The 16,031-nt window shown below is 43.8% G+C and overlaps 1 protein-coding gene across 3 annotated transcripts in view; it reads right to left on the minus strand.

Annotated features, from left to right (window-relative positions):
* The window catches only part of CADM3 (cell adhesion molecule 3), a 31,053-nt gene extending 15,484 nt beyond the window's left edge, over positions 1-15,569 (minus strand). Inside the window, exon 1 of one of the 3 annotated variants that reach the window (XM_053915202.2) lies at positions 15,305-15,569. In XM_053915202.2, the coding sequence (XP_053771177.1) occupies positions 15,305-15,386 (82 nt within the window). In that variant the 5' untranslated portion in view covers positions 15,387-15,569. The remainder of the gene's footprint in view (positions 1-15,304) is intronic. The other 2 variants (XM_024574742.4, XM_024574732.4) reach the window with 2 other exon arrangements.
* Positions 15,570-16,031: the final 462 nt, after the last annotated feature.

Raw genomic sequence — 16,031 nt, forward strand, 5'->3', positions numbered from 1 at the left:
CCCTCTTTGGATTTAGATCATGACAATCACTTATGACATCAGCGCAATTCCATCAATGGATTCAGAATGGAAAGGAAAACTTAAAAGAGTGCCCTGAGTACAGGCTGACAGTGACCAGAGGGGAGAGGGGAGGGAATTTCAGGGGAAAAGAGTGAAGGGTTTGTAGGAACAATTGTAAAGGACACACAGACAATAAACAGGGTGGTGGAGGGGGATGGAAATGGGAAGGAGGGAGGGAGGGTTGGGGGTTAGACTGGGGTGGGGGGAAAAGGCAGAGAACTGTACTTGAACAACAATAAAATTAAAAAAAAAAAAAAAAAGACTGCCCTGAAAGGGCTACATGGACTTTGAAGTGTAAATAGAGAAAATTCTTCTCAGGAAGGGTCCTTAGAGGGAAATTCAGACATTGAAACCACAGGACCATTAGTGAGGGGAGTCCCCTCAAATAAAAGAAAAATAAATGAGACCTCTGATCATATTGGTCATATTGTTTCCCTGCTCAGAAACCTTCACTAACTTCCCACTGTCTACAGATCACATCCAGATTTGTTAGCCTGGATTTTTAAGATCCTCTTCAGTCTGAAGCCAATGTGCCTCTCAACTTTGTCTTTACTTCACTCACCCCATATCCCAGATACATGACTCTATTTGGAATTCTTTCTGTAACCCCTTTGCTTTCTTGCATACATCCCCTTTACTATAATAACTCCATTGATAATGCCTTTCAGCCATCTTCACACACCCAAGCCCTATTCACCCTTACAGCCTATTTTCTGTGGCATCTCCTTCAAAAAGTCTTCCCTATTTGACCCAGGTGAAAATGATTCTCATTTCTCTGAGTTACAATAATTATCTGCCTTCCTTAAATTATGCATCACTCTACTTCGTACTGCGCATTTGGCTTCCCTACAAAATCACACAGCTCGTGCAGGTAGGATTGATATCTAATTTATTTTTGCATTCAGTACTGGCCCTAATACAGCATGTTGCACATGTCGATAGAAGGTGCTTAATAAATATTTATTTAATAAAGGAAACAAAGTTGCTGAGCATATTCTGTTGTGAGAACTAAGCTCAACATCTGCCAGTGAAGAAGCAATAGCAAATGAAACATGCTAAGAATAGGCCAAGAAAGAGGGTCGCCCATCCAGGGGCTGAAGCTCTAGAATTCCACAAGATGTTGGGAATCAATATTTATCGATCACCCTCTGTTTCAAGATTCAAGTTACGTGCTCTATATTCATTACTCCAGAGAAACCCTTTTAATAGGTATTGTTATATACATGTTAAGGATGAGTTAGCTAATACTTAGAGACTAACTAAGGCTCAGAGAAGCTAAGTAACTCATCCATATGATGGCCTCAGTAAGTGTTGAGATGGGAAGGGCTTTAAACTTAAAATTCTCTGACCACAAAACCCAGCCTTTCTGCACATTATCGCTACACTGCTTTCTCTTGCAAAGCATGCATTTTGTGTCTGTGGTTGTGGGGCAGGGATTATGGGGGAAGATCCCTTTCTGCATTGCTGGCCAAGGGTGGCTCACCTAAACAACACTCACAGTATTCACAACGCTCACCTGCAATGCGATTTAAAACAAAACTGTGTAGCAAGTTGAAAACGGGTGCTCGTGGTGGTATTGGTGCAGATTGTACCCACTGTATTGCATTTTTAATTAGATTTATTAATATACCTTCACCTATACCTTGGGGGGCTATTTCATGCACCCTTAAGAGCCTTACGATGTGAGACTCAAGTTAACAAAGCTACAGATGTGTCCAGTTAAAACTAATGGAATCCCTTCATGTTTTCATAGCACTCTAGCACCTATAAACTAACATTATCTTCCTGTTTGCCCTCAGTTGCCTTGGGGGTTCTTAATTTTTGGCTTATTTACCCATGGGTTCCAGTGTCTTTAGGACTCCCAGCATTTTAAAAGACAAAGCAATTCAACTCACTAATTTCCTTCTAATGAGTTGTTCATATTAAGAGCAGCAGAGGTGTGATTTGGAAACTTACTAATGTGCCTCCTTTAAGCAAGCATTGGCACCTGTGATTCAGTTTTTCACTCATATCCCAGGACCTTGCACATAGTAAGTGCTCAGTAAATATTTATTGGATAAATGAGTAACTCAAATTAATAAAAATATATTATGTCTCAAATTTAAGTGATGCTTAAATTAAGTATGGAAGTATATGTGCCAGTATAACCCCTGATTGCAGGGTTTTTATATCTTTCTTAGCCTGTTTTGGGAATCTAAGGTACATTGGCCTGAGGGTTAGTGCTGAGCAGGTACACATTTAGGATGGTGGGGTAAGGGAACAGAATGCTCCCACATAACTGCTGCCATCCATGCCGGTGCTTGGGTCCAGAGCCCCACTTCACAGACTAGAGAAAATCAGCTCCCTGAGTAAGAGTTGATGGTGATGGTGGTGATGATTCAACATTTCTCTAATTCCAGAGTTAAAAATACTCTTCCTCCTAGTTTACTTATTTCTTACGATTACTGTGACAGGTGGGTGGAGGAGTGTTACCTCCCAGGGAAAAACACGCTGAGAGCTGTGGCCCAGAATGCTGAGGGGACCCACTTTTAGAATGGTTAACCTACTTCCATGCTTGGCCCCCTGACCGGGTGATTTCACTGTCATGTCTCCCTGATCTCAGTCACATAGTGAATTTTCGTGTCGCACAATGAAGAGAATAGCCATGGCAAAATCAGAATTGGACCTTGGCTCCTGGAGCTTTTCTTTATGCCCAGAGCCACTCCCACCTGAATCCTCATTTAGGCATAACTCCAAGATTTGTGAAGTCACTTTGACTTGAGAGACTTCAGAGCACAATATCCTGATCAAAAAGGGGCTCTACATTCTTCAGTTGTTCTTGGGCTGCCAGAAATTATGCTACTCCTATGAAGTCATGGTGTAGTTTCTTACTCTAAATTTTGAGAGCCTGAGTGTTGAACTATTTTTTTTTATTTTCTGCCTTCCGTTCCTTTCTAACTTAGCCTGTCCTTCAAGTTTCCAGTTCTCTGGTGTACCTGGTATTACAGTGCAATCAGACAAAAGCTAGAGCCGTATAGGTGAGAGTTACTCTGTTATCTGCAATTACCTGCCTTTTCAGGTACTGTCTATTTCCTTCTCTTTCTGTTGCTCCTTAGGGACAGAGCTGTGTCTCCTCATAGACAGCAGAATTTCCTAAAAGATAACCTTGCATAGTTCAGATATACTCCAGCTCAAATTTACTTCTGAAGTTCAGAGCTCAGTCATGCTTCAGCTGCCTGCTTGCCTCCCTGAGCCAGGCATTCTCTCGAGTTCACTGCCCCTTCTACCCTCCTTCTGGCTGGACTACTGAGCTTTAACTCCTCCTTTTCCCCCCATGTCTCCACTGTTCTTTTTGTTTCTGTCTGTTTTTTTCCTCCTAGAGTCTTGTTTACCTACTTTCCTTCTGCCTCCCAGCAGTCACTTGGGCCTAAAGTCACTACTCTCAGCTTTGCTTTATTCCCTTAGGAGGCTTACAGGATATAAGTGAAAACAGGTGGGAACAGAAGTTTCACCCTAAGAAGTTCCTGACATGCTGACTAGCCTTGTAGTTTGGAAAACCATGGCCAAAAGATCCAGGATTTTTATAACCTACACTGTGAGATGATCTAAGATTTAGGGATGAAAGGGACCAATATGGGCTCAAACAGGTTTATTGTTGCACATTGGCAGACACCTTTTGTTTCCATCCTAAGCAGGTTATTGCAAATAAAAGGCTGTGTTTCCTGGGCTTGGAATGGTGTGTGGCTAGGCTTTCCCAGGCTGAATGAGGATAAGGGAACCCTTGGAGAGTTGGCTAGCTTGCCAGTGGTGGGCATGAGGGGGGAGTTAAAAAGCTTATCTTGGTGTTAACCTTCTTTGCATTGAAAAAAAAAAAAGAACAGTTATTCCAACTTCAATATGTCATGAATAAATACATTCTGTGTATTTCCTAAACCCTGAAATCAATTTGTATGTCTGGTCATTTTCTACTAATCTCTAATGGCCAGATGGTTATTTTTAAGATCTTTTTGATTCTATCAGAGAAGATGGAGCTGATGCCCTTTCTGACCCACTATTAGCAAAATTCAGTTATCCTCTCCCCTTTCTATTACAACTTATTCTTCCCCAAACATTTCCCCCTCTGTGATTCTTAGAAGCATAAACTTTTAGAGTGGGTGAACAAGAATCTTAAGTGCATAAAGTGCAACCCTTTTACTTTAACGATTAATAACTAAGGCTCAAAGATGTTTAGGAACTTAAGCACAGTCACACAGGCAGCTGGTGGGAACTGCAATTATAACCTGGTCTCCTGTACTCATTGCCATTTGATAGCAGGTCTTTGCACTAGCTAGTTCAAAAGTTAAGTTTGCATTTAGTGTGACTTAACTTCCAGTGACATCCATCCTTCTGCTCCCTACCTCCCTGTGTATAGTAGTAGGGAACCCCAGGACCATAAACCTCAAGAAAAGTAAGTCTACTAAATGCCAGACAGGTTAGAGAAGTTGCAGTGAGATGAGGATATAGTTCCTGAAGATGCAAAGAATGGCATCTTCACAAACTTAAGGACCTTACAGGGAAATTTCAGTTCTTATAAAAGAGGAGACCAAGGGGTAGAAGCCACTTCCTTGCTATTAGGAATTAAAAGGGGGTGATTATGGGGACAGGCTGTGTGTGTGTGTGTGTGTGTGTGCGCGCGCTGGATCTGCATGGCAGAGAGCTGGAGGAATGCTAACCTGATTGTGAAGAGAGAGACAGAGACTAGAAGATATAAAAGAGCAGAAGAGCATGTCCTATTCTGAGCTAGAGAGAGAAAAATCTGGAGGTAGAGAGGGCTTGCAGTAGGCTGAGGGAAGGCCTGAGAGACTTAAGGTTCTGAGGAGCAAAGACTGGGAAGTGGGTGGCAGAGAAGGAGGTGGGAACAGCTGTTGCTTTGATTTGCTATTGAGTCAGTGTTCTTCATGCATTAGTGCTGGGAGGGAGCCCTGGGCTTGCCCACAACAAAAACAAGTCCCTCTGTGGTAATACTATGTTATAGCACAAAACTGCAATTGGGAAACAAAAAGGAAGGGGAACCTATCTCCAAAGAGCCTCTTCCTAGCCTTAGCTCCTTGTATCTAGGACTGAGCTGGGTGCTCTAAATAAGCATTAGTGTTCTGTACTAAGGCTATTTGAGAAGACAAGACAGAGCAAAGGGATGATTCAGTAAGACCTTGTGGAAGAACAGGTTCTGTGTTGGGGTCTGATTCTAATCAGTTGTTTTTCAGGTAAGTCCCTACGTTTGGCCATGAAATCATTCTGGTGGATGACAGTCCTGAGACATTTTAAGAGTGTCTATTTGTCCCATGTTCTCACTTCCCTCCCATCATGCTCACATACTCAGAAATCAGGACCAGAATGATCTGGTATCTGCATTCTAATGCTGTAGAGAGTAAGGAGGCCAGATTTTATCTGATCTGAACTTTTAGATGTCCCTTGAACCAAGTGTAGGCACTGATACTCTTCTGCCAAATTTACTTTGCTGCTGGTTTGTTCTTTATTTCAGTGTCTCTGGTTATATTTTGCTTTCTTGTTTGTTTTGTTGGTTAGGTTTCACTTAAAGGTGAGATCATATGGTGTTTGTCTTTCATTGCCTGGCTTATTTCACTTAACATAATGCTCTCCAGTTCCATCCATGCTGTCCCAAAGGGTAGGAGCTCCTTCTTTCTTTCTGTTGCTTAGTTCTCCATTGTGTAAATGCACCATAGGTTTTTGATTCACTCATTTACTGATGGGCACTTAGGTTGCTTCCAGCACTTGGCTATTGTAAATTGTGCTGCTATGAACATTGGGGTGCATAGAGGTTCTTTTGAAGTGGTGTTTCAGGATTTTTAGGGTAAAATCCCAGCAGTGGTATTGCCAGGTCAAAAGGCAGTTCCATTTTTAGTTTTTTGAGGAAATTCCAAACAAACTGACAGTAACCAGAGGGGAGGGGGGTGGAGGATAATGGGGGAAAGAAGGGGAAGGGTCATCAAGGAACTTGTATAAAGGAGCCATTGACAAAGTCAAAGAGGGGTAGGATTGAGGATGGGAGGTGGGGCTGGCTGGGGAGGGGGAAGGTGGTGATGGGAAGTTGGAGACAACTGTACTTGAACAACAATAAAAAAATTAAAACAAGAAAAAAGGAAATTTAGAGAAAACTTTTTTAGACTCAAATAAATAATTTTGAAAAATTAAAAAAAATTACCTTGCTGCTTTCACACACATGTAATAGAACTGGGGAAAAATCCTCCTCCCCCAATCTTAGGAAGTACTTGGAAAGAAAACATAACACATTCAGTGGGGAGTAAATGAAAGCAAAATTCAGTTTAACTCAATGGAAAATGTTTAGCTATGGGAAAGTAGGAGCTGGGAAAGGGCAAGAAAGCCTGGAGACATCAGGGAGAAGTAAAGGATAGATTCCCTGAGGATGATGAATCTTACAGTCCAGGTTCCAAAGTCTTGCTCCTACCCTCAGAACTTCAGTACTTGTTGGAGTGCATGGATGAATTCCCTCTCTTAACAGGCTATATCTTCTCCTTTGCTCTTTATGCTGTACTTTAGATATGTCAGGCCCATGACCTGGTGTGGTAGGATTATGACACTGTGAAAAAGTTGAATTTGTTAGGAGTCAGGAAAAAAAGCATTTATCTCTTCTGGTTCTGATTTTATTGACTTGTTTGTACTGTTTCATTTCACTGGATAATCAGAGTCAGGGTGTGGATAATAGGTTCAGGGGAGTGGTTAGAACATTATATGGAGAATAATGTGTTTGTTCCACTCTCCACACCCACACTACTCTAGGTTCCCCTCTTCTCCCAATCCTTTGTCAGATTCAGCATATTCCATTCACTTTTTTCACTTTGAAAATGTATTGTTCAATTAGCCTTACTTTGTTGATTTCCTGGGAATTTAACTCATTTGTGAGACAGACATATTCTTTCAAGTCTACAGACTTCACAGTCCCCAGAGTGGCAGACATATACTTTTCTGACCCAACGACCTCCTATTCTCTTCTTAAAACTTCATTTAGTGTCTCTTCTTTAATGTGGGGATATACTCATTTTTGTGCCCCAAGTGAATATTCTATATTCCAATTTGGTTATGCTCTTTTTTCTCCTCTACATGTGCCTCTCAACATACATGGCATACTACAATTGCATTATTCATATATCTGTTTTAATTTTGTTCTGACATAAACACACAGCTTTTCTTATGACCCAGATACAGAGCCCTTTTCACAAGCCCAATATTAATCAGGACCTCTTATTTCCAGAAAGCCATACAGCTTAAGTGCAGATATTTTCCCCAAAGCAGAATTCAGGCTTTCTCCTGCTCATAATCCCAAAGAGAGTGCCAGAATTCTCTTCTCCCCAGGACTGAGGCTCTGTCCATCTGTTACTGACATTGGACTCCAGGGCTTGGGAACAAGAAGAGAGGTGGCATTATGCAGCAGTTGAAGATAAATGAGAATATGTGAGACCTAGGGGTTTAGTGATGGTGGTTTTTATATTTGTCTGCTATTACAGGATAGAGAGTAGGGGAGGAAACATACAAGAGGTGTTTGGAAAGATTTCATCTTTAAAAACTAGTGTAAGAAGTAGTAAGATTGAGTAAGTATAATTGCCCTACTGTCATTTTTGCATTTTCTGAGGAACAAATTATTTGGAGCACATGGTATAACTGGCTATTTACCTGTTTATTTATTTATTTTTAGAGAGAGCAGGGAGATGGGAAGGGGGGGATAAAGAGAGAGAAATAAACATCAATGTGATAGATGGACATTGATCATTTGCCTCTCATACACGCTCCAACCAGGGACGGAACCTGCCCTGACTGGGAATCAAACTGGCAACCTTTCACTTTCCCAAGTGATGTCTAACCAACTGAGCCACACTGGTCAGGTCTGGCACCTCATTTTATAATAATAAAAGGACTTGGCCTGGTGTTCTTCAAAGGCTGACCCAGGCCATAGTGAGTCTCAAGTTGTTTGTCATCAATGTATTTGAGTCTTGCTGGGTTTCCAAGAAGTATCAAGTATTTAGGTCAAAGACTCAATAAAGCAGTTTACCTCTGTAGCTTTTCACCCTGTCTGAGGCCTTGGATAGAATTCTAGAATCAGAATAGAAGCAAAGAGCCAGGGCACAGAAGTAAAAAATAAACATATGAAGGAAGGATCTGCATATTCCCAGTGAAATCTAGTACTGGAAGCACTAGTTCTCTATTCTATGTTGTCGATATCTGGGACTATATGAAAGAAGGGGAGCACTAAGTAATGGTTAGCTTAGAGATGAATGGCTGAGATATCAGCTTTCATTTCTTTTTCTTTTTCCCCCTAGGGAAAGGTAATGAGTCTGACCTTTCTGACTGACCTGGAAGTAAATGAGCCAAAGGTGCTTATAGTGATCTATCAATAAACAATTAGTGTAGGTCTAACTGGGGGAAGAAAAAAACAAATTGTTAAAGAAGACCTCCAGTAGAAAGAAGGAGAGAGATGAGAGGGTTAAATAATCCCAGAGGTAAGAGTTCACATAGAAGAATGACATGCATGTTGAAAAAAATGTTGGAACCTCTGCACTAGAATCCTTTCTGAAACATGCCTGTTATTCATGGGAATAAAGGGCTCAGGGAGATGAGTAAATGGGAGATACTCCAGCTGTTACTGTAACCCTAATTCTGCCTTCCTGAAGGCTCACTCACAGAGATAAACCACTTCTATTACCTGTCCTTGAAGAATGAAGTTTCTCCTTGTTTCAAATGAGGAAATGGGAGAGGGGTCCCAAAAATTCATTCTGGAAGCCTGCTTCCCCAACCAGACTCTGCTGTATGTCATTTATTGGTGTTAACTATTACGCAGAAACTGACACAGGGAAAACAGGGTGTAGAAGAGACACTTTTGTAGTTCTTATGTGATGGGAGAAACAAGCTCTCTAGTCTCAGACTGGCAGGAGCTGAGCATTCTTGGCTCCTTGCCACACTTGATGTCATCAGCTTATTGGCATATACCCCATAAGAGTAGAAGAACCCAGTTAAAAGATGCATCTCCTGAGATATGGCCAACCACTCGGACTCTGAGATGGGATGGTTATGTATTTAAGGTCATTTAGTTCTATACAGGATGGCTTTAATTACCAGGGACATGAATCAGGGTTTTGATATTTGTTTTCTATGCCTCTCATATGTTGAATCCCTCCATTATCTATTCTGATGATCCTTCACTGTCTGTTGTTTTTACATTCACTTCTAAAATTGAGATAAAAGGGGAAATAAACTTCATGAGAGTACAGCTAGCATTGATCATCAGGCTCAGAGTGGTTTTAAGGGGTTCATGCTTATAAACTGAGTAGGACTCCACATTTTTGCATTCCATATGTATAGGATATGTGTGGTTATTGTATATGAGCAATACTGTCTCAATATAAAACATGACTATTTATAGTTCTGTTTTTAATATATGAGTCAACATATGCCAAAATATCCAGTTCTTTTGAGGCCTTTTGAGGTCACTCCAGGCTCTAGTCTCCTGAACATTTCAAACACTTCTTTTCAAGCTCATAATTACTTGCTTTTTCTGTCTCCTTCCTACAGTTGATTAGATGGTTGTGAAGACTTTCCAGAGATATATTTCAAAGTTCTGTTCCCCTCCCAATGCTGGAGCAGGTCAGGGATTGTAATCAAGACCATGTGTGTGTTTGTGGTGGGGGAGGGAGATTCCAACACTGTTCTGAGGGCTGCATTGTGGAGAATAGAGATTATGAAGCTTGAAGGGAGAGCAGAACCATGGAGAGCAACAATAAGAGCCTGGAGTGTCACCATCAGGGGCTAGCACCATGGAGAGCTCAAATCACAGGTAGTTTGTTCCACAAAGAATAGGGGAAGAAAGCTAGCTGGACCATGGGTGAAGGCAGCCAGCTCTCTAACAATCAGCCTAAAAGAAGAGAGATCAGGGCTTCTGCTAACATCATGTTACACACACATCACCTGTTCAAAAAGGCCTCCTGAAGTATTTTGTTTGAATCTGTCATATATACCCAAGAGTACATAAAAAGTGAGGATGACTACCAGACTGAATTTGTCAAATGAGACTCAGTAATTATTACAAATTACCTATGTATTAGTGGTGGTAGAAAGGGTTTTAACTTGCTACAATCAATTATGAATAAAATTAAAGTTATCATCTAGTGAGGTAAGAAGTGCCACAGAACCTGTGTCCCCTCAGAGACACTAGGGCATGAGGAAGTCAAAATGTATTACCATCAGATAGGGTATAATCTGTATTAGAGTCAGAGTGCTCTAAAGTACCCAAAATTATGTGAATAGTCCAGTCTTGATCATACATGGAAAGTAGAAATGGATCATGTCTCTTAAGAAGAGTGAAGTCCTCAGAACTTAGAGGCTGCTGTGTTAATTGGGAAATTTGGTCACTTTCTTTAGGCTTAGGGAAATTTTGGTAAAAGGAAAAACAGCTCTATCTTTAGTACTTGTTGCTTCAGTGAAGAATATGAGTTTTACAAGCTTCTACTTTGTAAAATTCTCAACAGCTTCATGTGTTCAAGACTCTTGAGAGCTTGGTTTCTCAATGCTAGAAAGGATAGACTTCCTTGTCATAACAGAAAATTGAATTGGGTTTTTACTTGGTTTAATAAAGGAACATTAGCATCAATTGGTTCTGACCTTGTAAGGAATCATTACTTCTGCTGATTTTAGGGTTTATGAAAAGACCTCTAGGATTGGCTTCATCCAGGAAGTAAAATGTTCCAATATACAAGCCTATAGGCAAGGGTTAAAAACTGAATTATTGAAAATTAACATGAAAAATCAAAGGAGGAAACATAATTACCAAAACTTTCTAATACCCTGGATTTTTTCATTCAGTAGTCAGTGAGGAGCTGGCCCAGTCCACAGCTTGTTCTCATGGAGATTACTATCCTTATGTGGAATTCTCTTACTGAGAAGTAGATGACAAAAAAGAGATAGTTGGGCCACTATACAGTTCTACTGGAGGAGGAAACAACAAAGAATGTGACTAATCACAGCCCTGGAAGTTTTATTTCTCTGGTGATAACTATGAAGATATTTTTTCCTAGCTTGTGACTTAAGGAAAAACAGCTTTTGATCCCATTCTACATATTATTTGGAGTTCAATAAAGTAGTAACAGCAAGGAGTACTGTGCAAAGTAAAATCTAAAGATTTATAGAGCAATGGCTGAACTACCTATTCTGCTATTTCACAGTGACCAGCACACCAAAAAATGCCATCTGTAGAATTTTATGGCTGCAGAACTATGAGTCACTCTCCAAGTAAATAGTGAATGTCTCCAACAAGGCACTCTTGAAATTACATTTGGACCTTCTTTGTTCCTCAGTTGGCAAGTTGGAAGAAGGAGAGAGGGGGGGAGGGAGCGAGGGAGAGGGGGAGAGAGGGAGAGAGAGAGAGAGAGCAAGAGCACCAGAGAACCTGAGGGTAGGGAGCTGACTCATATTACTGTCATTCTAGGGAACAGAATTTCAAACCTTATGTAGCAGAATCCCAGGTTATGCCTTGAGAGTAAAGGGAGTGTGGGGAAGCCAAGGAGAAGAGTAAAAGGGCTACAGGTCTTATTTCTCTGTTTCAACAAGAGTAGTTTTTCTTTTATCTGTTTTATTTATTTGAGAAAGAATTTTCACATCTTTAAAAAAAGTGAGAAAAACACTACCCTAGAAGAAACTACTAAAACCAAATAGTGCTTAGCCCTAGAGAGAATTTAGGAGAGTCTTTGGCATAACTTCTGGATAGGCAGGTGTCATTCCACAGTTTGGGCCCCACAGCACGCAGGCTGGTTCTGCATGGAATTAACTAAATTCTGCTAGACTAGTGTCTCTCTGGTGGTCTCAACTTCTCTGTACCAGAAAATGCACATCTGAAGGAAGAGCATATACTTCCTAAGGGTTACAGCTGCAACTAGGAAGAGAAAAGGAACAGAAACAAAACAGAACAGTTGCAACAGAACAGAGCTGCAACTAGGAACAGAAAGTGGATGGAGTAGGTCTGCCAAGCAGATATGCAGGCTCCTCTGGAGTGAATTTCTTCTGGACCTCTCTGGCACACAGGGCATGATCTCTATCCTGGGAACCTCACCAGGGGGCTGCAGAATGGGTGGCAGTGAACAGAAGGTCATTGGGAAGGGAAAAGAAATTCATGTATGGGGCAGTGCAGTACAAGGTTAAATTGCTGTAACCTGGTCTAAAGCAAAGTTAAGGCTGTCCACCTATTCATCTCTACACTAGATCAATTCATGGAGTTCTAGAAGTAACTTGAGAAGGAAGAATCCAAGGAAGGCTGATCACAATGTTGAATGTCAAAATGCTCACCAGAGAGATAACCACAGGACACATTAAGTTCATAGGGCTTGTTTTCCCCGCACCTGGAATGCTAACTTTTGACAATACTAGCAGAGAAATGTAAGAAGGAGGGGACAAGTAGAAAACTCTGAATGTCTAAACTGTACCTGAGCTTTAGCCGCAGCACTAACGGCCAGGTTCAGATATCACTGCTTGCTCTTCTCCAGCCTCTCAATCCCTGTTCAGCCTTATGAACCTAAAAATATATGCTGTGCTCCAGAGAGCAATATACCTCAGCAGATTATGAAATCTGTTTTTCTTATTCTAAATGGAAATAGCCACTCTACCACACCCCTCTGACCACTCAAGCATCAGTGTATTAAGTAAGGTATCTTGTCCTTAAACCTTCATACTGCATCTGTCCCTGTTTTGGTCAAACATTACCAGGTAAGGTATGAACTGCCTCACTTCTTCCCCAGACCAACTCAGGGGTACTAGGCATCCCTTCTGCATGATCCTGGTCAGAATAGCTTCGTTAGTGATCATTGCACCTATGCACCCATCTCCCACTAGCAGAGATGGCCTTCTTAGATCCAGAAACTCAGAGGTAAAATTTATTTTGATAAACGATCATATGTGGTTGTAGCTTTCATACATCCATGCATCCTAAGACACTGCACACCAGACATGAGTTCCCACTATCCGGACAGATGATGCTCTATAAGGAAAATGATGCTTGAGTTAACTCTTCTAAGTTAACAATCATTTCTTTTCATCCCCAGCTTCCCAAGATCTTCAGACATTCTCTATTCAAAATTTAGTGCCTCCCACTCTTTCCCTCAAGCCACTGTTCTAAGATATATTTATAAATAGGAGGATAGAGCATTTCTCTTCCTCTCAACCTTAAGCCTGCATGGGGGCTGGTCCCCCAAGTTGAAGACCAAAAAAAATAAAATGAAATAGTGCAGCTGGTGAAGACATAGCTAACATATAGATTTACTCTGTTCTCCAGTGTTTACATTCTAGAGTTGAAGAGCTCACAGCTTTCTGGGGTGATTTCTTTCTGTTTAGGTACCATCCTGGCACCATTAGTTCCCATTGCTGAACAGGTGCAGTTTGAGTCACATCTGTCTTTCTTTAATGCAACTGGCAGGATTGGAAGGCCAGGGGCTACAGTTGAAAGTCAAACCTAGTAGAGGGTCGTTACTGAGGTACAAACACCCAGTGTCTCTCCTTGCCTTGCACTTAGCTTGCCCTCTTTCTGGACTCCACATCGTCTCAGTGAGCTGGCTCAACAATGCAGGCCTCTGGGCAAGGGGCATTCCTCATAGGAGGGAGGGGCTGCTGTCTCTGTAGTGACTTAGGAAGGAACTCTCTTTGGAGAGTGTCAGTGGGTACAGGGTGGAAGGAGTCAGCTGCCCAGCTTTAGGGAAGGGATCTCCAGTGTCCCCACATCAGTGAAAGCTCCTTTATCATGATGGAGATAGGACTGGGAGGAGGTCAGGCAAGATGAAGTGATTATCCCTCCAGCACCCTGGCTCTTCGCCTATTTTCTTCAGATGAAATTCTCTACATCATCCTCCCCAGTTTTAATCCCTCCCCTTTCCACCACCCCCACCCCGCCCCACCCTGTGCCCATCCCTTTTGGCCACTGGGTCCATCACCCAAGAGCCTCCTCCCTTTTCTCCTCCCCTGCGGTTCTTTCTGTTTTTCGCTGGCATCTGGCCGGGCACAGTTACCACCCTCCCCCTCACTCACCCCACATCCCTTTGCTCTGCAGAGGTCCTATTCCTTTCCCCTCCCCCACCCCTTGCCCAGCTCTGACAAGGCTGGAGACAGGAGGATACATTCCTTTAGTCCCCTCAGAGCCAGCTGCCCTCCCTCCTCTGGGACCCTAGGCTCCAAGCTCTGACTGCCTTCCTGGTCTCTTTACAAACTGTCCTCGACCACCCCATTAACCGTCAGCAGCCTTTAAGAAAGCTGAGGTGCCCACACAACCCTGACCTACATAGCCAGGTCCAGGGCAGCAGGAGGGGCTCTTCCCCAAGGCCCCTCATCACTGTACCCCCCCTGCCCCGCCTCCTTTCTCCTCCTCACACTCTCTTCCTTCACCTTCACATAGTTACAAATCAAAGCAAGTTTGAGTTCCAGACTGTGGCTAAGGTGCTAGGCATGCTACCCCACCCCAAATTTGGGAAAATAAATGTTTAGCCCAGGAAAGCTTTGGGTTTTTCATGCATTCTTCTTCCCAAGTATCTTGATCTTTCCTTTTGCCTAACCACCCCCGACTCCTCTGCTCATGTTTGGGTTTCTTTTCCCTGCTCTGCCACCATTACAGATATTGCTGTCCTCGGGCCTAATCTGCCTAGTGTTGTTATTTTGCTCCAAGAAGAAGCCCCCTTCCTTGCCTATGCTCTCCTCAACAGCCTCACCCAGGCCCCCTTCCCTAGCCACTTGGAGCTCTGCCTCAGGTGGGAGAGCGGAAATGTTTGCATACAGCAGTTTGGGGAATTGCACTGGCCACCCAGCCCTCCAGACATACATACACAAACACCCGACACACGCCCTGACTGTCTCACTCCGCCCCCAACACACACTGACACAGACACACACACATACACAGGAACGCAGAACCAGACACCAATAGAGACGCGCACACCCAGACACATACAGACATCAACACATCCAGACTCCGGGCTGCTATAAGGGACCACAACCCTGGTGCACACGCAGACACACTCGACAGTATAAAGGAGAGTGCATAGCCGGCACACCCACAACCCGCGGAGACACAGATGCTCAGACAGACACAAGGGTACTGGCACCCGTTGGCGACTTAAACCCTGGGTTCCAGACAAAGCTGACAGACTTCTTCTGCCCCCAGAGCCGCTCAAAGCCCCCGCCCCGGTAGCTGCACACCTCCCCTGGCACCGCCCCCTCCCTCACTCACCGTCCTGGGAGAGGTTGGCCTCGCCAGGCGCCCAGCAGCAGGCGAAGAGCAGGAGCAGAGGGAGAGCGGAAGGGGCCCCCATTGTGCTTCCCGGCCGGCTCCCTGCTGGGCGCGGGCGAGCCTGGGTCCCCGGAGGCTGGGGCTGGGAAGGAAGTAGACTACCACGCAGAATGGGTGCCCCGAGCCACTAGAACCCCGGGTCCGAGGCCGGGACCGGGAGGGAGCCGGCACTGCTGCAGTCGCTGGGATTAAATAGGACGCTTGGAACAAACCATTCGGTTGGAGGTGGAGGGGGGTGAGGATGGGTTGGGCTGATAGCGGTGGGTGGGGGGGGGAAGGGGCGGACTGCCGCATTCCCCAGTTCCCCCTCTCCCCACGTCCTCTCCCTGCTGCCGGGCGCCTTCCACCCTCTCCCCCGGGAGCTTCGCCAGCCTGACTCGGGTGTGGAGCTCAGGGAGGGAGCTGCTTTAGCAGCAGGACCCGGCGTGCACCCCTCTTAGGTTTGGGATGGAGGGAGGGAGCTGGGCAGGGCCCTGGGCCAGCTGGCGAGAGCGGCCACTGCAGGCCTGGACAAGGGTGTGCCCACTAGCCTCCAAAGCTTCTCCCTCCCCCCTTTAGCAACTGGGGATTCCCAAGAGTCCTGGGGGTCCCCTATCAACAATGTGCCCAGGGACCTCTCCCCACTGGGTAACCAGTTACCTTGACCATTCTCCTCAACACTAACATC

This window comes from Desmodus rotundus, chromosome 12 (genome assembly GCF_022682495.2).
Source record: "Desmodus rotundus isolate HL8 chromosome 12, HLdesRot8A.1, whole genome shotgun sequence".
In the NCBI taxonomy this organism is placed as follows: domain Eukaryota; kingdom Metazoa; phylum Chordata; class Mammalia; order Chiroptera; family Phyllostomidae; genus Desmodus; species Desmodus rotundus.